Below are 23,964 nucleotides of genomic sequence, written 5' to 3' on the forward strand. Positions count from 1 at the left end.
CATTGTCTGCATTTGGGGATATCTTTTCCAAAATGGGATTACATCATGCATGACAAACATTTTCCTTGGCTCCTTGCAGGTGAAGCGAGAAGTTGGTGATGTCAGCATTCTGGTGAACAATGCTGGGATTGTGACAGGAAAGAAGTTCATGGATTCTCCGGATTCCCTGATTGAGAAGACAATGGAGGTCAACACTATGGCTCACTTCTGGGTCAGTCAGACACGTCAGACATGCAGAGCTGTCAGCTAGAAAATCACTGCGCACTGTCAGCAGCTTTATCATGTTTTTTTGTGTTGTGCATCCATATGGTTTCTTATTAGATGTAGAGACAGATGAAGCAATATTATAGTGTTAAATTCAAATTAAATTGAAAATTAATAAATAAATTTAAATTAAATTCTTTGCTCCAGTTGTCTCCTGATTAAGCTTTTCTCTTAATTTGCTGAGAAAAATAATGTATATTGAATCCAGGGTGCATTACTAGAATAATTTTCTTATCTAATTGATTGATATTGATCAATCAATACATTTAGGAAATATCAAATCAAGATGAGCTTGAAAGTTTATTCTTGAGCTTGGAAAATTGAGAGGAAAAAAAATATTTAACTATTTAATTGATAACTAAACAACCTGCATGGCAACTTAACATAAAGGTGAGATGCAGTCGAAATCTCCAGAAAAATTGACTAAATGGGCTGGAATTTTGACATGAAGTTTATTTGTTCTTATCTTTTTGGTCAAAATAATGAGGATTGTTTATGCAAGCAACATACAGTTTATGTTGTACGTAAAGTGCTTGCCATTTGTCCTCTAAACTGTACAATCAAATCCCTGCCTGTTTAGCATTCTAAACAGGCAGGGTTCATGGTTCATGGTTTAATTGTTTCCTGTTTTTCTCCACTCAGACCTACAAGGCCTTCCTTCCAGCCATGATTGCCAACAATCATGGTCATCTTGTCAGCATTGCCAGTTCTGCTGGACTTGTAGGAGTCAGTGGATTGGCAGGTGTGTGTTTTCTCATCGTAATCATATTGTTTATGGCACAAGTGCCATTGATTTAAACCTGTATGTATACAATTTTTAACTGTTTTTTTTTTTTGGTAGAAAACATTGACAGTTCTGGTGAATGTGCAGTCAAGTGGTCAGCCATTTTTAATACCCCCTCATTTATCCAATTTGACATGATGGCCATGCTAGCCAGTTTCTGTTTGAGATAGGTGTAATTTTTTTTTTTTTTATCCTAACCCATCAGAAGCTAGTTATCTGTGAGTTAACTTAAAACAACCTTGGCAGCTGCTTCTATGCTTGCAGCCATGTTTGCAGCATTTACCTATTGCAGTTCTTTTATAGATTTAGCTGGCATGTCTCCATTCTTAGTCTGGCCTACAAGACACTGACAGGCTGGTTGTTTCTTCAGCTGGGGAACGCATCAAGGGGTGGAACACTAGACCTATTTGACCTATTCCTTGAAGAAATCAGTGATGTGCGAGGTGATTCTAATGTCTGAAACAGCCATGAAAAATGATTCAATCTGTGCTGATTTGTTCGCATTTAATCCCTCTACCATTTGGTTAGGCTCTCTGAATACTTCGGCTCTGGAACTGAAACTGGAACTGATGCGCAGTTCTGATTGTAAAAGATTTCACCTAGGCATGATTGAGTTGAGGGAGTGTTGATGAGCACAAAGAGTTAGGGATGTCCTGGGATCTGTCCTGTGCGATTTCTGTCAGGGTTGATCACAAAGTCTTTTGAAAGATTGGTAAAAGGTTGGATAAAGCTAATCTACCTCGAATCCAATGTTTATTCTACCCCATTGTGCTCTTGATACACAAGTTGTAAAAAAAAACTTCATTGTGATCTTTTAAAGCAGAAGTGCCTTAGGAGTGACTCACAAAGGCAGTAGCCTGAGGTATTTACACAACAACAAATGTGTCACCAAGTAATTTAAGCAGAGCTGATTTGTGTTAAACCATAACAAAAAAAAAACTGTTTTGTCTCTACATATTAGTGACATGTACATGTCTCTAAAGTCCTGCTGTTGTTTAAAACTGCCTACTGTCTACTACTCAAAACTCTGCATACTGCCATGATACTACAACCTCCACAACCTCTTTCTGCATCATATTTTTTATACTGGGCTGATAATTGGGAAGAAAACATCCCAGAAAGTTGGGGTTTTCTCTCTTCCACTAACACAATTAATGCCTCGAACTCATCTAAGCTAAAATTGAATGCTCAGTTTTTCTTGTCCATTACAGCAAGCTAACTTGGTAGTGACAAATGAAATTAAACAGCCCTTGATATTGCATTCTAATGAAGTATACAGGCAGTCCTCTGTACCTTTCTAAATGCATATATTGGCATGACAGGATGATTGCTGATTGAAGAATGGAGTTTACATTTCTAAGAATGATTTCTTAGGACACATGCATGAGTATAAGAAATACTTCTGTAATGGGGAGATAGTATTTTTCTAGTTTCTTTGTGTAACCTTCAGCCAAGCTTGTCAACCCCAATTTAGTTTAGGTTACAGTTAGCTAGTTGGCCACCCCTGCCTTGCATAGCTCTTGGCTAGCAGTTTGCTGTTCACCTTTTGTTGTACCTTTACATGATTTCTTGTTTGCTAAAATCAACACCTTTGTCATGGATTGTGCTACCTGGTGAAGTAATTTGGTAAACTAACCAACTAACACATCCTCTTGGATAGTATTTTGCTAGTGACAGCATTGGGCCAACCAGGAAGGTAAGGTTAGCCTGCTAGCTTTAACTTAGGTACGCTTCATGGATCTGGCATCGGTTGCTTTGTAACACTAGCTGATAAAATAATTGGCAAATTACAACCGAGCCAATTTATCGGCCAGATCAGCGCCAGTATTCTGCTTGAATTAACTGTCGTTATCTACTCAAGACAGTTTTTTGCTACATTAGCTAACTAGCAATTTGTAGTGCTGGGTGGTATGACCAAAAATGTATATCACGGTATTTTTCAAAATTACAATGGTTTCACAGTATATGACGGTATTTTTTTTCTTTCATCTGGAAGACAGATGTTTAAACACAGGTATATCCAGGCACTCATTTGGGCAGAGTACCGTTATCTCGTCCAAGCGTACAGAGAAACTCCTCTGTTGAAAACACTTTTTCAGCCTCTTTTTCTGCTTGCTAATGTTCTTACGAAATGCAAATGAAACAGTAAAATAACACCTGCTCAGCAGAGTCTTCTGTTAGCTGTCTGCTCATTCATGACTAAATGAGATGGAGCGATGAAACTAACTGTGCAGTTAGATCAGTCAATAACTGAGCAACCCATTGGTCTATTTTGATGATCGACACCTCTATTGACCAGTCAGAGTCAAGACATTCGAGGGGCAGCGCTTCAATTTACCATAGTAACACCAATGACGATCCAGAAGGAAGTAAGCCCAGAGATAGGTTATCGCATGAAGAGTGCTCCTTCCACTCTAGAAACCCCCTCCTCCTTATGTAAACAACCAGGACCTTCGTGATTGATCTCAATCTAATGCAAAGTCATGGGAGGAGACATTAGCAGCGTTTTTTCGAGCTGGAATATAACTTTTGAGCACAAAACCGCAAAGGTAAAACATACTGGATGATTTAGCGAAGTTTTTTTCTGCTACTGTTTGGCTGCTAGCTTGCAGAGTTTTCGTCGCACAGTGAGGAGGCAGACATTTTTGTGATCATCACTCTGCTTTCATATGATACCAGGCTTGTGTGATTTGCATGAAGTGGTGAAATAAAGTGGACATACGCTATTTTCGTCTTTTTGTTACAAGACATGCTTGCGGCTAAGGTGGTGGAGCAAATTGCTCGTGTTAGCCTGACAAAAAAAAACAACCCACACGGCTTCTCTTTTTGGCACAAATTCTTGTGTGTCATCATGTTCTACTAGCTCTGCAGCTTTAATTTTGGAACTTTCAATGTCTGTCCCATCCATCTTCACCGTAACGTAACACCAGAGCATCACAGTTTACCCTCACCACGCCCCGCACCATGCCTGTTTAGAAGCACAGCATTGAAAACGGTCCTGCCTGAAACAGTGTCATGAAGTGCAAACTTCCGGACATTGTGTAATTACATACACCAGTATGGCGGTATATTAAAAATTCATATTATAACAAAAATATACACCGGTATTTGGTGTGAACCGGTATACCGCCCAGCCCTAGCAATTTGTCCATGTTAGTAAGTGAGCTAATATTAGCTGATATTAGCCTGCGATAATCATGGTATCACAGTATATTTCAAAGGCTTTGCAATATGCTAGCTTTGAATTTGGACTTAATGTAGGACTCCATGTTCTGGTGGGTGCTGGTCTCATCACGTCCTTTGGATTTTAATTAGGGATCGACCAATTATCGGCCTGGCCGATAATATTGTCCGATATTCTGCATTTTGTCGATGATCGGCATCAGCCGTTTTTTCCACCGATAACCGATAAAATTAATTAATGTATTTTAAAATGCGCTCCTTTGGCTCTGATGCAGCCGTCTCTCCGCCCGAAGTCACCACTCTTGGCTGTGTAACAATGTCCCGCCCACAGCCCTCACTGATTGGCTACATGGCACAAGTGAGTCAGTGACAGCCAATCGACACTGAAGCCTCTATGTGCAGCACCACAGACAAGGAGAAGCAGACTGCTCCGGTTATCAAGCAGAAATAAGGCAGTCGTAGTTCCATTAAAAACCCTCTATGATGAAGTTTTAAAAACACCACAACCTTATGATTAATTTCAGTGATAACATGCAAGCCCAGAGTTGAAATTTCACCGACCTACTTGTCTAATCGCATCAAGCATATGACTTTGCAAGATAAACCACACACAAAAAAAAAAGTAACCAAGTGCACATGACCTGAAGCTCCTTACTTAACAATAATAAAAAAAAAAGACACAACAACATACCGGTAGGTAGACTATAGCAAGTATAAGGGAGGAAAACCTGCTGAATTCCGCTGTTTGGCTCTGGAGATGAAACTGTTCACAACTTCAACAGGGCGTATTTCATGATGATGACCCACCGCTACGTTATAACTGCCGCAACCGCTTTATAGCTGTGGCCAGACGCACAATAATAATAATATAGGCCCTTTCGGTTACCGTTACTTCGTGGGAATAATAAATCCACGTAACTACTGGTGTTAAATAATTGTCTTTTTGCCTGTCACTCTTAAAGTCCAGGGATATGAGTCAGGCAGAGAGCACATGTCGAGGAGATTATTCTCAGTGTGTTTTATTTTCAATCAATAAATTTACCGTCGCGTCTACAACTCACGTGTGTAATGAAGCCTTTATTGTTTACATTTACAGTTGCGAAGTGCAGTATAAGCACAAGAGTTTACATCTAGCCTACTGTTCTGAGATTCAGAATATGCCTTTATTACTCTAAATATATATAAATAAATAAATAAATAAATAAATAAATATAATAATAAATAAGGAACTATAGGTGAAAAGGTCTGGGAACCCCTAAAAGTTTAATCTTTATTTACTCATTATGCTGTTTTATGTAAAAACTTAATCTGAAAAGTAACTACTAAAGCTATCAAATGTAGTGAACCAAGGTTCCTGCCACCCTCTTTATTGGTTTGCTCGTCATCATTAAGGGAAAGGGAAAGGAATCATTAATCATCACTTTTTGTTTTAAAATAATTAAAGGCATTTCAATTAAGATTTTGTGTTTGTGTTATTTTACAAAAATTCAAGATCTTTTTTTTCAGTGTACACAAAACAAACAAACAAACGGAATACTGTATTCGTTCTAGTCCCAGGTATGTTAATCTAATTTTTGACACCGACGAATATCGGTTCTAAATATCGGCTATCGGTTTCGCTTGATTGTTAATAATCGGTATCGGCCATGAAAAATCCATATCGGTCGATCTCTAATTTTAATGGAAAATCTGTCACTTCTTTTACATTGAAATCAGTCCACAAGCTACTCCAGGCAACCGAGAAAGTCAGGGAAAGTCTTGTTTTCTGAGTCTATTCACACATTGGCTCTGAAAAGTAAAAAATATGTGCTATTAAATATGCATACCAGAATTTGCTGAGACACAACTCTTTATAATATGTTTGAGTAGAATGAAAAGTTAGGGATTGGTTTAAAATTATTTAGACACCCTGGATCAGGGTGTAGTGACTCTATTTTAAAGTAAGTATAAGTATCGGACATTGTTGCTAAATCTATGTGGGGATGGTCCTCAACCAAAGTGAGTTAAAAAGGAATTTATGGAAAGGCTAAAATTTAAAAGACAACCATTTCCTCTCATTTGTTTCTGCTGAATCATGAATTACATCTCAATTACAAAGAGTGAGCATCAGTCGTCATGGAAACGTTACATTAACTCAAATTTAAAAAAGAAAAAAAGGGTTTTACCTGGGGTCTCCAGTGCTGCTCAAAAACTATACCAGATGGAATTCTGGAATTCTGGTCACCAAAGGAGGTAAAAGTCCATCACACACTCAGCAGGACCAGGATGTCCCTGAGTATTTGCATGTGCATATAGCTGTATGGTATAGGTCTGCAATTCAGTCATTCTGTTGTTTCAAATCCAGTGTAGGCTATATAACAGTCTTGGATTCTCAAAACACAAAATATAGAACTCTATATTACATTATCTGTCAAGCTTTACATTATCATTTAAAAAAAAAAGAAAAAGAAAAAAAAAAGACCCACCTGAAAATGTAATAAATCTCCAATAATGTAATAAGGTATTACATTGGTAAAAATGTCAGAATATATTCTTACATTATTGGTCAAGTTATTACATTATTGGGTTTTATTACATTTTCGATTGAGTTAAGTGCAAATTTTATTACATTTTCAGGCGTTATTACATTTTCAGTAAATTATTACATTATTGGGTGCTACAAGGTTTTAATTAAAGCTTGTAGTTTCCTGGTCGCCTGCATGTGTCCAGATATCTTAAAATGCTCTTAGCCCTCTATTAGTAGGTCATCTATCATCATTTCAAAGAGTGTCTGTAGTACTTTGTGGAAACACCAGACTTATCCTTCAGATGGTTTTAGGAAGCAGAAACTCTTGCCTCTGTAGCATTAGTCTATATAACTTTGTGTTTCGTTCTGTTTAAAGGAGGACCCTCCTTATGTCTGATTCATTCAAACTTTTCAACTTTATTGTCAAGCCAAGATTAGGAAGTCACCTTTGGTCTCACCTTATCTTAATTATCATTGTATCTTTGTTAAAGTATGATCCTCCAGATATACCAGCCAGTACTCCACAATCTGGGAGTGTTCTTTTGCACTCTCACCCAATTTCACTTCCAGGGCTATGTTATGAAGTCAGTTTTGATCTATGGTCACAAGGTAATACACCCAATGGAAAGTGGTTTCAAGCAGTTTGAAAATATCCTTATACTGAACTAATAAAGAACTGTTTCTATTTAGAGGCAGTTGTTCTAAGAAAAGCACAAGAAGAAGAACATTTGAAAGCAATTTTGATTACTGTAAAAATGAATTAAAGCCATCTGTCTTTTACTTTGCTTCACTTGAAATAAACCTCAGATCTTTAAAACAGTAATTTTCCTGCCAAAGCTAAATTGGCACAGTTTTTGCCTAAATGTTTATTGATGTTGATTGATCTTCAGTATTACCCTTTTGGTAAACTTGTAAGTGGAGCCATGGCATGACAACATTGTGTGACAAGTAGTTTTTATGACATTAGTATTTAATTGAACTTTGTCCTGGAAAAAAACAACTGGCTGTCCTTAACCATCAGCTGACTTTATTGATTTATCGACTGATAAGGTTTCGACCATCAGCAACCAGTTCTCTGAGCCTGATCAACTCATTCGGATACCACCAGCTAACAAAGCCTCACTCCTCATTTTCCCATGTTACAGAGGAGCAAGTCTCCAACTTTCTGCTCGGCTTTCGCCACACTACCTCTACCAAAGTGAGGGAAAAAGGAATTTATGGAAAGGCTAAAATTTAAAAGACAACCATTTCCTCTCATTTGTTTGCATTTCCCCACCTTTTCTACTAATTAAAACATGTATGCCTATTTGTTTTACCACTCTGCTGAATGATGAATTACATCTCTTCAGAGAAAGAGTGAGCATCAGTCGTCATGGAAACGTTACATTCACCCAAATTAAAAAAAAAAAAGAAAAAGAAAAAAAGGTTTTGATTAAAGCTTGTAGTTTCCTGGTCGTCTGCATGTGTCCAGATATCTTAAAATGCTCTTAGCCCTCTATTAGTGGGTCATCTATCATCATTTCAAAGAGTGTCTGTAGTACTTTGTGGAAACAACAGACTTATCCTTCAGATGGTTTTAGGAAGCAGAAACTCTTGCCTCTGTAGCATTAGTCTACATAACTTTGTGTTTCGTTGTGTTTAAAGGAGGACCCTCCTTATGTCTGATTCATTTAAACTTTTCAACTTTATTGTCAAGCCAAGGTTAGGAAGTCACCTTTGGTCTCACCTTATCTTCATTATCATTGTATCTTTGTTAAAGTATGATCCTCCAGATATACCAGCCAGTACTCCACAATCTGGGAGTGTTCTTTTGCACTCTCACCTAATTTCACTTCCAGGGCTATGTTAAGAAGTCAGTTTTGATCCATGGTCACAAGGTAATACACCCAATGGAAAGTGGTTTCAAGCAGTTTGAAAATATCCTTATACTGAACTAATAAAGAACTGTTTCTATTTAGAGGCAGTTGTTCTAAGAAAAGCACAAGAAGAAGAACATTTGAAAGCAATTTTGATTACTGTAAAAATGAATTAAAGCCATCTGTCTTTTACTTTGCTTTACTTGAAATAAACCTCAGATCTTTAAAACAGTAATTTTCCTGCCAAAGCTAAATTGGCACAGTTTTTGCCTAAATGTTTATTGATGTTGATTGATCTTCAGTATTACCCTTTTAGTAAACTTGTAAGTGGAGCCATGGCATGACAACATTGTGTGACAAGTAGTTTTTATGACATTAGTATTTTATTGAACTTTGTCCTGGAAAAAAACAACTGGCTGTCCTTAACCATCAGCTGACTTTATTGATTTATTGACTGATAAGGTTTCGACCATCAGCAACCAGTTCTCTGAGCCTGATCAACTCAGCCGGATACCACCAGCTAACAGAGCCTCACTTCTCATTTTCCCATGTTACAGAGGAGCAAGTCTCCAACTTACTGCTCGGCTCTCGCCACACTGCCTCTACCAAAGTGAGGGAAAAAGGAATTTATGGAAAGGCTAAAATTTAAAAGACAACCATTTCCTCTCATTTGTTTGCATTTCCCCACCTTTCCTACTAATTAAAACATGTATGCCTATTTGTATATTTATTTGTTTTTACCACTCTGCTGAATGATGAATTACATCTCTTCAGAGAAAGAGTGAGCATCAGTCATCGTGGAAACATTACATTCACTCAAATTTAAAAAAAAAAGAAAGAAAGAAAAAAAAAAAAGGTTTTAATTAAAGCTTGTAGTTTCCTGGTCGTCTGCATGTGTCCAGATATCTTAAAATGCTCTTAGCCCTCTATTAGTGGGTCATCTATCATCATTTCAAAGAGTGTCTGTAGTACTTTGTGGAAACAACAGACAACAGAGGAACCTCCTTATGTCTGATTCATTTAAACTTTTCAACTTTATTGTCAAGCCAAGGTTAGGAAGTCACCTTTGGTCTCACCTTATCTTCATTATCATTGTATCTTTGTTAAAGTATGATCCTCCAGATATACCAGTCAGTACTCCACAATCTGGGAGTGTTCTTTTGCACTCTCACCTAATTTCACTTCCAGGGCTATGTTATGACGTCAGTTTTGACAAGTAGTTTTTATGACATTAGTATTTAATTGAACTTTGTCCTGGAAAAAAACAACTGGCTGTCCTTACCCATCAGCTGACTTTATTGATTTATTAACTGATAAGGTTTAGACCATCAGCAACCAGTTCTCCAAGTCTCCAACTTTCTGCTCGACTCTTCACGCTACCCGTCCACTGGACCCTATAGCCTCCAACCTCCTGCAGGCCATCTCGCCCACACTTATCCCTGCTGTCACCCAAATGATCAACTCCTCACTTACAACGGGTGTGTTCCCCATTCCTTTTAAACAAGCCTAAGCAACTCCACTGGTAAAGAAGCCACACTCGACCCCGCTCAGGTTGAAAATTACAGGCCGGTTTCACTCCTCACTTTCCTTTCCAAGACTCTTGAGCGCACGTTCTCTAATCAGGTCTCTGAATTCCTTTCTGATAATAACCTGCATGATCCCAGCCATCTGGTTTCAAACAGAGACACTCTATGGAGGCTGCACTCTTATCTGTAGTGGAAACACTGCGATCAGCTAGGGCTACTGGTCAATCCTCTGTTCTACTATTGCTTGACCTATCGTCTGCCTTTGACACGGTTAACCACCAAATCCTCCTCTCCACACTCGCTGAGCTCGGATTCTCAGGATCTGTTCTCAGCTGGTTTGAGTTCTACCTCTCAGGGAGATTCTTTGCAGTATCTTGGAGGGGAGAAGTGTCTAAATCCCACTGCTTGTCCACAGGGGTACATCAAGGGTCAGTCCTTGGACTCTTTTGCTTTTCAGTATACACCACCGCACTTGGTGCAGTCATCCGCTCACATGTCTTCTCATACCATTCATATGCTGACGATACCCAGCTCCTCCTTTCGTTCCCACCACACGACCCCACTGTCTCTGCACGGATATCGGCGTGCCTCGCCGATATCTCGGCATGGATGAAGGAGCGACACCAGCATAACCTGTCCAAGACTGAGCACTTTGTCGTTCTGGCCAGTCCTTTTATACAACAACAGATCCAGCTTGACTCAGCTCTGCTCACTCCCGCAAAATCTGCCAGAAACTTGGGAGTCATAATTGATGACCAACTAACTTTTAGAGAGCATGTGGCCTCTTGCTCAGTCATGCCGATTTGCTCTATACAACATCAGGAAGATCAGACCCTAGCTGTCTGAGCATGCAACACAACTCCTTGTACAAGCGCTGGTACTATCACGCCCCGACTATTGTAATTCTTTACTTACAGGACTCCCAGCATGCTCATTAAAACTCCTGCAGATGATCCAGAATGCGGTAGCTCACCTGGTCTTCAACCAGCCCAAACGAGCGCATGTCACTCCGCTGTTCATTTCCCTCCACTAGCTCCCAGTTGCTGCCCGTATCAAGTGTAAGTCCTTGATGCTTGCGTGCAAAATTGCCACTAAAACCGCTCTGACCTACCTGAACTCCCTCATTCAGGTTTATGCTCCCTACACTCTGCCCAGGAACGGCACCTGGTGTTGCGAGCTCAAAAAGGCCCTAAGTTTCTAGCTAGACTCTTTAACTCTGTGGTTCCCTAGTGGTGGAACGAGTTACCAAACTCCATTCGTTCTGCAGAGTCCTTGATCTTTCGAAAAAGACTGAAGATTAAGCTCTTTTCTGAACACCTTCTTTCTTAAAAAAAAAAAAACAAAAACAAAAAAAACCTCTGTTCATTTTATGCACTTTGTGCATTACTTCATAGCACTGTTTCATAGTACCTACGTCCAGTTGGACCAGAAAGTTGCGTTAGGGCACCTACTTTTGTTCTCTTGTGTTGCTTCTGATGTTTGAAAATCTCATATATATATGTTGCTTTGGATGAAAGCATCTGCCAAATGACTAATTGTAATTGTAAATATCATTTCTCTTTAAGGGGGCTGCACGGTGGCGCAGCAGGTAGTGCGCGTGCCTCACAGCAAGAAGCTTGCCGGTTCGATCCCCGGGTTGGGTCGGGGCCTTTCTGTGTGAAGTTTGCATGTTCTTCCCGTGCATGCGTGGGTTCTCTCTGGGTACTCCGGCTTCCTCCCACAGACCAAAAACATGCTCATTAGGTTAATTGATGACTCTAAATTGTCCGTAGGTGTGAGTGTGAGTGTGCATGTTTGTTTGTCCTTGCATGTGGCCCTGCAATCGGCTGGCGACCGGCTCAGGGTGCACCCCGCCTCTCGCCCATTGTAGCTGGGATAGGCTCCAACCCCGAAAGGGATAGGCGGTATAGATAATGGACTGATGGATTTCTCTTTAAGGCTGGATTGCCCTCTTACCTATACTTGTCAGAAAGATTTTGTTGCCTTATCACTGATAACTGTGCTTGGGTTGTATTGTGCAATAGATGAAGGCATTGGAACAAAGATAAGATTCACACAAAACTCTTACTGTATAATCACAGTTCTATTGTAATAAACAAACAACGTATTACATGACAGGTATAAATGTGAAAGGGAGGTGCATTTTTAATGCACTTTTATTGGAGTCTGCCTACTGAAGATAAACATAAACTGAGAAGATGCAGTGTACTCCAGTGAATGTACCCATGCATGGCTTTTCAGTTAGAGTGGAAATTGCTAACTTTTTATGGTGATGGATATCTATAAAAAATAACCGCAAAAAGTACAGTCCACAAATATTTTTACTATCCGCTCGGGGATGGAAATGTTCCATCCTAACAACTTTGTAATGGTTTGTTGTTACCCTGTGCTCTAAGGCCAGCAAAATGTCTCCCTACAGCAGGGATGGGCAACCTGTTCCACAAAGGGCCGCTGTGGCTGCAGGTCTCCTTTCCAACCAAGCAAGAGCTCACAGTTTGACCAATCAGCTGTCTGAAGAGTGAGATCAGTTGATTGAATGAGTCAAGTCTGGTGTGCTGCTGCTTGGTTGGAAAGAAGACCTGCAGCCACAGCGGCCTTTTGTGGAACAGGTTGCCCACCCCTGCCCTACAGCATAACACACTAGATCCCCTCACTGTATGGCCCAAGGTTTCAAGCCTGTACTCTTGGTGAATGCCACACATGCACTCGCCCATTTGTCAAGAATATGGTGAAGGATGACTTTTTTTTTTTTTTTTTTTACACATCTCTGTTGATCAGTGCCAGTGGTTATTGCACCACTGTACTTTCAAATGGGCATTCACATTTGTAAGAAAGAGTTTATGCACTGCAATCAGAGTATAATATCCAGATTCAGAATCAGTTGTCTGCTCAGCATTTTTACACATGCCACAGAGCATGATGTGTTAGATTTTTCCTTTAATTTGTCACCCATCTGTAAATGTCTCTGACTGTGAAGAATTCACTTTGTTTCGGAGTTAGGGTGGTTTTATGGTCCTCAAGGCTGCATGGACAAACACTGCATGGAACAGAACTTGTTGGTTGTTTGAAACAACCTTCCAAATTCCTTCCTTGTGACTGACTGAGAAATATATATATAATAATATATAATGGACAGATAATGAAATGTATTTATTTACAGACTCTCGGGCACAGAAAAAAGAATCCTCCAGAGTTGATAATTCAAAAAGGCTGCCCTAATTTTTTGCTGTTACAGTGTGGAGCTTTCTGAAAATGACATGAAAATACTAGTCTAGCTAATTGTGGTCTTTTTCCAACTGGTTTTCAAGGGAGCACGTGGTTGAGGTGTTTCTCTTACATGTGAGGGGGTTTGTATAATTTATATAACAATACTGATTACTCCCTTCCAGCCTGTTTTTAGAATATAGGAGCAAAACAAAATACATATGGTTTCCTAATCATCTTTCAGTTAACTGAATTAGGTGTCTGTCCTAATGGGATAAGATTATTGAATAACCCCAAAATAATTAATTACCATTTCCTGTTCTCTTGGAATATATCCTGAACTAATGAGACTTGAAGGGAATGACGACAAAGTAAGAGCATAAACTGACCTCTGTGACTCCTTATAAGGGATTATTCTTTTCACGTTTTTTTTTTTTTCTTTTCTTTTTCCCTTCCTTCAGACTACTGTGCAAGTAAGTTTGCAGCAGTAGGTTTTGCAGAGTCAGTGGCCCTGGAGATGGTGGCAACTGGGAAAGATGGCGTCAAGACCACTGTTGTGTGCCCATACTTCATCAACACTGGAATGTTCGATGGATGTCAAACTAAGTAGGTATCTGCATGATTTTCACCTTTGACAATTTTATTTAATTTCAGGTACCTGGCGCAGTTGGCTGAAATGAAACTGGTAATTCAAAATAATTTGGATATGTAAACATATCCAGGAACTGTCATCAAGGTTCATCGTGGAAGCTTGGGTTTTTGCTGTGGCAAAGGGCAATGTTTAGTAAAAAATGATAGAAATAATTACACAGTAAATTTTGCAGTGTTAAAGTAACACTTGAAGAGTTAAATTTAACACTTTTCCTGAGTGCATTTGGTCCCATTCGGAATTAGTGTTAAATTGACTCTTGCCCTAGTGTTAAAATTTTAGAGTTAACTCTAAATAGAGTAAAACATTAACACTCACTCGCACTCTATTGTGCTATTTAAACTTAACACTACAGATTAAATAACTCTGGAGAGTGTAAGTATCATTCTCACTAGTGTTGACAATTGACTGTTCTGTGATAACAGATCAACTCTGGGTTAAATTCCAAGCTCAACACTGCATCGAGTTATTAAAAGTTAACACTGAAGGGTCAAATAACATATAAGAGCTGACAGGGTTGGAAATTAGCACCCGCCACTGGCCACATGCGGGTAAATTTATTAAGTGGTGGGTGAAATTGATGAGCCCACAAGCCTCTGTGGTGGGTTACAGTTTCGATGGGAGATATTAAATCAGAGAGCATTCAGTTGAGTTATACAGCTGACCCACTGGGGGCAGCAATGTGCCTGTGCTGCCGCTAGTCTGCTGTAGATGCCTTAGTAGAAGAAGAAAGTCAAAATGTGGCGTTACATTGGCTGCATAAAACGTGTGGCTGATGCCAGCAAGCCCTCTAGTGAGGAACCAAGGCTGGATGAACCTAAAGTTAAAAGACGTTTTTTTTTTTTTTTTTAATGAAAAGTGGAGAAGGGCCGACGTTGGGGTGTTACGTGACTGGCTTGTTTTTTGATGAGATCAGCTAGTCAATGTTTTGCTCCCACTGTCGACAGCATGCTTCGGCCAGCAGCAAGGCAAATAGCTTTGTTGTAGGCACAAAAAATCTAAAGTTAGAAGCTATCAAGGACCACGAAGCATCTAAATTTCACAAGCGGGTGATATTCATGTTTCAAGCAAAGTCTGCCCCGGAGAAAACTGCTGCAATAAGGGCACTGTCCAGTCTGAAAACAGCTCAGCATCAGAAGTTGAACAGACTTTTCAGAACTGCACATGCTATCGGTAAAAAAGGAAGACCTTTCTGCGACTACGAGTGGCTTTGCAAGTAAGTATTGTATTTACTATTCACCGATTTTTAGAACGTGTTTGCTCACGTTAGCTAACATGTTAGCTCATATTAGCTAACGTTGCAGTAACACTCCTTAAGTAACTTTGCTCATATAACTTCGTAATGATAGTTTGTGTGAGAATGAAACGCAATCTAATAATGTATTTTTGTATGTGATCTTAGATTGGATGAAAAAAGGAATACAGACAGGCAGCACCTATGTGAACAGGAAACAGGCCAAAGAGTTTATGAAGTACACAGCTGAAGCTGAGAGGAACTCCCTCAAAGCAGACATACAAGCAGCCATTTTCCTGTCCATCATGTCAGATGGGTCAGTAGACACAGATGTGACAGAAGAGGAAATCTTATATGTTCGTCTGTGTAAGCATGGAAAGGGGGCGGTGCATTTTGTTGGCATACAAGCAGTGGAAAAGGCAGATGCAGAGAGTATCACCAATGCCATAACTTCTTTGATGAGGGGAATCTGTGGAAAAGACAAGTGGCAGGACAAGCTGGTTGCATGTGTGACTGATGTCAGTGATGACAGGGGAGCGAAGAGGCAGGCTGAGAGCACAGAGCAGCAATCATGTCTTGGGAATCCACTGCATGGCTCGCTTGGAGCTTGCCTTCAAAGCTTCAGTCAAGAGCTGTGCTATGGCAAACCAGATAGAGGATCTACTAGCAGGCTTGCATGAGTTTTATCACAAAAATGCTTTGAATAGGGCAAACCTTTGGTGCAGTTTTAGTCTTCTGGGCCAGACGCCAGTCATACCCACAAGGGTTGGAGGTACCAGATGGGTCACTCATATGTTGAGAGCCTTAGACCATTTTTCACGGGGCCGCCGGGGTCTTATTCAGCACCTAGAACAGGTACGCTTTATAACAGCGTCAGGTTATTAAAATGTTAAATCGGCTTTATTGTGAAATCAGATAATAATGAATGAAATTAACCTATCATTGTAATAAATTCTCTATTTGCTATCTTCACAGATTCAGTCACCACATGCTGTAGCTGTGAACGCAGTGCAGAAGAGCAAAGCACACCACTTCTTCAAAACCTGCAAGGATCCCGCTGTGTAGGTGTTCTCCAACTTGCATGACTGCTTGACCCACTTGAGCAACCTCTCTCTTACACTTCAGGCCTCAACAGTGACACTGGCTGAAGTGCATGGCTGCCTCACCTCTACTCAGTCAGTGCTGGCAAAATACAAAACCATGTGAGAAACAAATGCATTGTATGAAACTTTGCCATGTAATGCCTGTCTTAAATTAACTGTACCAATATGCCACAGGCCTGGACCAAAGCTGGCAACCTGCATAGACCAGCCAAAGTGCAGTGAGAAAACTTTAAGCTCTGTGTGGACAGCAAAGGCTCGCCTACTTGACAGACTGTGTGAGAACCTGCAGAACTGATTTGCTGACATGAGCTCCAGTGTTCTCCATGCAACAAGGTTGGTGGACCTGAATTGCTGGCCTGATGCAGGACACTCTGAAGGTACTCTATTGGCCTCAGTCAGTGTTTAAATAAGCTACTTATTTTGCAGAGCCATGTACTGTAACTAAACATTCATAGCATTATTTGTTTATCTTTCATCAGAGTTTGGGGAGGCAGAAGTAGATGAACTAACAAGACATTTCAAACAAGTACTTCTGTCCTTGGGAGTGACAACTGATCCTCATCCCAGACCAGTGGACCATTCTGAAAAACAGATTGTACCAAAAGGGTGACAGTCTCCATTCCACAACATGGCCTGATAAATTGAATGCTGCACTATCAGTGCCCTGACTTTCTCAGCTTGGTGGACCTTGTCCTCACTCTTCCAGCTTCCACTGCTGACTGTGAGAGAGTATTTAATGTGATGAAACCTGTGAAAAATGACTGGAGGTCACGCCTTGCTGTAGCTACCCTCTCTGACCTCATGATGGTTCAGCTGGCAACCCCCTCAATTTAGGACTTTGACCCCACCTCTGCCATCCACCAAGACAGCATTAGACCCAGGTGGTCTGATTTCATGGAGAGCAGCAGGGTACAGGAAACAAAATCGGTGTCAGAATCTGATTCAGATGCAGGTGAGGGATGAACATAATGAATTTTAATAAACATTTTATATGTGATGTGTGGATTTTTAAAAAAAAACAAGAGAAATTACAAATTACAAATACACTTGCTTACACTTACACTTACAAAATGGTGGCTGGTAAAAAATTTGAGTGGCTGGTAGAATTTAGAATCCAAAAAAGAGAGTTGATGTTACACACTACTGTGTTGATAATTTTTTCTTGTTGCAAAAACAAGCTCTGAGTAAAATTTTAACTCCGATTGACACTGCACATTGTCTCTGAAACTTGACACACTCTACAGTATTAATTTTGTAATTAATTTACTCTTGTGTAGTATCACATTACAACTAAATTTTAACAATACTGTTTTTTCAAATATATCATTAAAGCTGCAGTATGTACCTTGGATAAAAGTAATTTTTTGTCATATTTGCAAAAAACTATCCCTATGCCCAGACAGCAATACATGAAACATGTAATCTGTGGTTCCATTGGTCCCACCCACTGTTCCTACTGCGATTTGCAAGAATCCACCTTGCCCAACACAAAACAACCAATCAGAGCCAGAGGAGCATCTGAGGAAGTGTCTGTCAATCACTACTCACACATGCTGCAGACCGCCCCCTCCCTCCGCTCATGCTGCCAGCTGCCGCTCAGTCGAACAGCTCTGTGAGTGGTGTCAAGAGGCTAGTGAAAGCTATTGCGCAGCAACAGCCACCCGTAAAGGAGAAACTGCGCATACTGCCGCAGCCAACAACAGCATATACGGCTAAGACAACAAATAACCATAAAGCATGAGTGCAGCGGAGGGGGAGTGACATGAACTTGTGTTGGTTCTCTTTTCGATCTTACATACTGCAGCTTTGAATAAAAATCACAAGTTATTACAAAATAATGCATTTAACAACTTTATTTTCAGCTCCCAGCTATGTCAGGTAAAAATATCTTATGGAGAATACAAAATCACTTTAAAACATTGACCTGATGTCTCCATAAAATGGCAATGTGGAACAACATACGAGGGGGAATCTGTAGTTCCATACTTAATTTGAACATCAAATGGTTTGAAATACAAAAGCATTATTTATGTGCAACACCTTTAGGACCCTGTCTAAAGCTGCATCTTTAGCCTGACTATGAATTTCAAGAAACAGTTCTTCCATGGATAAGACAACTATTTGCATTAGACTGACAATCCAGCTGTCTTGAGTTGTGCAACAGCAGTGGCACACACATCTAGACTTTCTCAACAGTTCAGATTTGCCTGTCTCATCTACATTAGTTATCACTGCCTGTCCTGCACTGCTAAAATTACCATCAGTGTCAACCTGTTGGTCAATGTGGGTGGATTTGGTGTTTAAATGTTTTCTAAAATCAGAAGTAGACGTACCAAGTAGAAGAACCAAAAGTACTAAACACATAACCACATCCAGTCTGAACACATTTAAGTCTTAGATTTTTTCAAGGCAAGTAACCGTGAACTACTTGGAAATGCTTAACAAGCATATTTGAACTAGTTAACAAAGCCTGACAAACAAAACAATTTATGACGGAGGAGAAACTTCAGGCACTAATGAAGCAACCTTGCCCTGACTTCCGCAACAAGAGGACTCTCCTTTACTTTGCCAACATCAATATTGTACACAGTGGTCTGGGTGAATGTGTTTTGGAGCATGGTGTTGTATGATGTGCCAAACACAAAATGTGCCTTAAACAGTTCATCCAAAGCACCAAGAGAAGTGGTTGACCTGCACGGTATGGCACTCTTGTCAAGAAAAATGAAAAACTGGTGGATTGATTCTTCCTCACTCCGACAACCAGGAGATAGGGTTGAGTGCTGGTAGTGATGGCATTGAGATTAGCTTGTTAATTCAAATTTTAATATTGAACGTGTGTCTCCTGTCCCAATTGCACCAAATCTGACTGAATCTGCACTTTATTGGGTCCCCAGCAATACATCCACCAAGTGTTAAGTAGATTGAGCGAATGGTTCTCGAGATATGGAAACGGACACACACACACACACACACACACACACACACACACACACACACACACACACACACACACACACACACACACGCACGCTCAGACTGAATCAGAGATTTCTTGCTTTATACTATGATAATCAAAAGTTCCTATCATAAATTAAGAAAAAATACAAACCTTCCTGAAGACCACAAGATGCTTCTCTGCTTGGTATGTTGATACCTCTCTTGGCCTCTTCCTGCCTTGAGCAGAGGGTGAAATCATGTGTAACAGCAGTAACACCGATGAGAGATCACTGTCCCATCCTCTAACAACACAAGTTTTATGTTAACTCACTTGAATTATGTGGACCATCAACAAAATTCAGTGCATCTGCAATGTCTGCAGCATTCTTACAATATACAGAAAGGACAGCAGTTCTACATCATCACAAGAAGCTCTCCCACGCAAAAAATAGGGCTGTTTGATATGGTTGAAATCAACATCACAACAATCCTAAGGATTTTTGTCGATATCAGTATATACCACAAAACTGTTCACATATGCAAAATCACGTCAAATAATCAAATTAACGTTCATGTCATTGAATCAAACAAAATTTAAATATTCAAAAAATATTCCGACCATAGCTCATTTTGTGAGAGTTTTTATGTCAAATTTGCTATCAACATCAATTTAGACAGCAGAAATGTATGCCACAATATTAAAATATCTTCATATCACGATATGATTTAACTGAAAGCGATAACATTGAATTATCACCCAACCCTATCTAAAGAACCTGCTGGCTTAGGTTTTGTTAGTGTTGAGGTTTTGTTCAATATACAGTACCAGTCAAAAGTTTGGATGCATTTTCTCATTCTAGTGGATGCTTATACAGTGGTGGGAAAAAAGTTTTCGGACACCCTTAAAATTTTACACAATCTCAAATAGTATCATGAAATATTTGTGGAAAAATCTTTTTTTGTGTTTCAAAAGGTGTGGCTACATTAGACGGACACAAACAAATACAAATGGTTTTTTTTTGTTTATTTTTTACAAGAAAAACTAACATAACTAAATTTTTGACAGTTTCAATATGTCAGTTCTCAACATCATCGGTATCAAAGTCAACAAATAACAGAGAAAAACAACAACAACAAAAAATAAATAAACCATCACATCATCAAATTAATATTTAGTAGTCTTGCCATTAGCATGCAGTAGAGCTCTAATCCTGGCTGGCATGTTCCCCATGAGCCTTTCACACTGTTAAGGGGTAATCTTGTCCCATTCTTAGGATGATGTTGTTTCTCTTTCTCTTTCTATTATGCACCTTTGTATATACTGTGTTAATTGCACGCACTTGTTGTCTTTTTGAATATTATACTCACTTATTGATGCTGCTGTGAAATTTGGAATTTCCCCTCGAGGGATGAATAAAGGAATATTGAATTGAATTGAATTCTTTTTGAATTACTGCTTTTAATTCTTCTAAATTCTTTGATTTACGCTTTGAAACAGACCTTTTGATAACCCACCAGAGATTTTCAATGGGGCTCATGTCCGGGGATTGAGTTGGCCACTCTAAGACCTGGATACTCTGCTCCTGCAGCAAAGTTCTACTGGCCCTGGATGTGTGGGAAGGGGCATTATCTTGTTGAAACGTCCAGTTTTCACCTCAACAGAACAGTGCACATGCAAAAGGGAGCATGTGGGTTTCAAGAATGGCACAATACTTGACAGAGTTCAGTGTGCCATCACAGACCGTGAGATGACCAACACCAGCAGCACTCATGCATCTACAAACCATGATACTGCCTCCACCATGCTTGACAGTAGGTACTGTACATGCTGGAGATAATGCTTCTCCTGGCCCTCTGTGTATCCTCACATTAGCAGGAGGAAGATAAAGCTGGAAACTGGACTCATCTGACCACAGAATCTTCTTCCAGTTCCTGGCTGTCCACTTCTTGTGTGCTTGGGCCCAACGATGCGGGGCTAACCTCTGTCTCTCATTGATCAGGGGCTTCTTGACAGCCTTGTAGGACCTTAAGCCATGATCTAAAAGTCGGCCATGTACAGTGCGGGTGGAACACTGGGCACCAGTTTGGTTTGACCAATTCAATTTCAATTCAATTTTATTTGTATAGCGCCAAATCACAACAGAAGTTGTCTCAGGACACTTTCCATATAGAGCTGTTACAGACCAAGCTCTTTTATCTACAAAGAAACCAACAATTCCCCCATGAGCAAGCACTTGGCGACAGTGGCGAGGAAAAACTTCCTTTTAACAGGCAGAAACCTCGAGCAGAACCAGACTCTGGGTGGGCGGCCATCTGCCTCGACCGGTTGGATGAGAGAGGAAGAGCAAGAGAGGGAGAGTGAGACAGACAGACAGACAGACAGACAGACAGACAGACAGACAGACAGACAGACAGACAGACAGACAGACAGACAGACAGAAAAGCAGTCAGAGAGAGAGAGAGAGAGAGAGAGACAGAGACAGAGACAGAGAGACAGACATGCAGTCACAGTAACAGTGACAGTGGACCACTGCTGCTGAAGCTCCTGTGATGTCATGTGGTAGTTTTGCCCGCACATGCGGATCAGGATGCGGTCATTTCTTGCTGAAGAAACCCTTGGATGCCCAGATCTTGGTTTGTCTTCCAAGCTGTTGGTTTGTCTGTATTTCTGCAGAGTGCATCCAACTGCTGAAGGACTGCATCTGCACTTCCTGGCTATCTGGCAGGGGCTGTACCCTTCTTGGCTGAGAATCCGTATCTTTAGGCGTGTTTCCTGCGTTAGGTTCCTTGTTTTAGCCATTTTTGTCTCTGAAGAATTTTCAAATGTGCTGGCTTTATATAGACATGAAGTACAGCAACAAAAATTGTGTCTTTTAATAAAAAGAAAACTTTTTTCCACCACTGTACATGATACATGATGTTGATATATTACAAGTCTATTGTGCAAGTGCAATACAACAAGAACAGTATGCTTACAAGCATCTTACCAAAGTCAACATCAGCTTCAGTACCATTCTCAGGAGGATCAGCTGCAAGCAGGAGTTCATCAAGCTCAGTGATGGATGGAAGCTTTCTGCATTGTTGGATGATCTTTTTCTTGAATGTGGTTGGCCTCCTCTCCAGAAGCTTGCCTGATATACTCTCTCCAAACATCAGAACAAAATCCTGTTCAACCTGGAGTGGGGGCGTTGGGTGACAGTTTCAGGATTTCCAAAGTTAATAGTTTATTGTTTGAGTATCAACAATACCCATATGCTGTCTAAAAAATGATTCAGTTGTCATAATGTCAAAATTATGACAAGTAATTACCAAGCCTTTGACGTCTTTGAAAGGTTGAAAGTCAGACAGTATGTTGCTCTGACTGCTGGCAATAAACAAATGTCAGAGTCATCTACTTTTTGACTGTGTCCTTATCAGGTGAATGTTTCATCAGTGAGATCACTTCCTTGCACTCATCTTCGCTCAGCACAGTCTCTGGAACAAACTGGGACTCTTGTCTGACAGTTGGTCCTCCAGACTTGTCTTCACTTCACTCCTTCGGCTGATGCTACACAATATTGGAAAATACCATCAATATTGTACACTCCCAGGCTAAAAACAACAACACTATCACGATACTATCACAGTACTTGGGGCCAATTCAATATTGCAATTCGATATTAAAATTTGTAATTTTTGTTTGCTTTTTTAACACTAGACCATGGGAAAAAGTTGAATCATACTCTTTTGGAAAGTGTTTATCATGAGCGATGTTTCCAATGCACATCACATGCAAGTCAGACTTTGTGAGATTTATATCAGCAGCATATAGAAGTGGTACATAAAATGTACAATGAATAAAAAAAATTTTGAAGTAAACTGTAGGCTACATTTAGCCTGGTCTGGTTGGATAACATTGGTGTTGCCACATCAGCGCTACAGTATTTTGTGTTACTGAACCAAAGTTTAAGCTTAGAAATACACAAACATTATATGTCTCCAGTTCTGTAGATGCAGATGGCCTGTAAACTATTATCTGTACAAAGATATTTGTGATCCGACATGAGAAAACCAGCAACAAGTCAGTCCGGCACAAATTGAGTAAACAACGAAAAATCGATTTAAAAAAAATAATAATTAATGATTTTCGGGTTTTTTTGCAGAATTATTATATTTTATTTTATTTTATTTTATTTTATTTTATTTTATTTTAAAATGGAAATAAGTATCTACATTTGTGCCTAACTCTTAAGTATATTACCTTTCTTGTTTTTCATTTTTATTCGGGGGCTTTTTGTAAGAAAAGAATTTCCATATCCATTTGATAACCGTTTTTCAAACTACTACAATTGTTTGAACAATGGTTAGGGGGTTGGACTTATGGAAATGAGATGCAATGAGCAACACTGTTACCTGGCTCCCCTGGTAGGTGAGAATCTTTCAGGCTGGATTTCTCAAAAAAACTAGTTTGAGAAGTGCCTACATTTAAATGGCCACATAACTAACTCTCACATATTTTCAGATTTCCATGTGTTAGACATCATTGGAAAGCTTATAAACTACAGATGTAGCAGCCTCGAAATTCCCCTAATCTTGTGCTGGGGTCCTGGCGGGTCCGTGACCGGTCCCTGCTCTGCAGTAGGCGGGTTCGTGACTGTAATGAGATCCCCCGCGATGACGTCATCGGCGCGGGGCCAACTCGTAACGCCCCTAAGCTCCATTTGCGGAAACTACCTGCA

At 39.9% G+C, this 23,964-nt stretch overlaps 1 protein-coding gene across 1 annotated transcript in view; it reads left to right on the forward strand.

Annotated features, from left to right (window-relative positions):
• LOC139339422 (epidermal retinol dehydrogenase 2-like) overlaps positions 1-23,964 on the forward strand; it is a 78,200-nt gene that overhangs the window by 6,755 nt on the left and 47,481 nt on the right. Inside the window, exons 3-5 of the mRNA XM_070975035.1 lie at positions 80-211; positions 907-1,006; positions 13,785-13,929. Coding sequence (XP_070831136.1) covers positions 80-211; positions 907-1,006; positions 13,785-13,929 — 377 coding nt within the window. The remainder of the gene's footprint in view (positions 1-79; positions 212-906; positions 1,007-13,784; positions 13,930-23,964) is intronic.

This window comes from Chaetodon trifascialis, chromosome 11, assembly GCF_039877785.1.
Source record: "Chaetodon trifascialis isolate fChaTrf1 chromosome 11, fChaTrf1.hap1, whole genome shotgun sequence".
NCBI classification, from domain to species: domain Eukaryota; kingdom Metazoa; phylum Chordata; class Actinopteri; order Chaetodontiformes; family Chaetodontidae; genus Chaetodon; species Chaetodon trifascialis.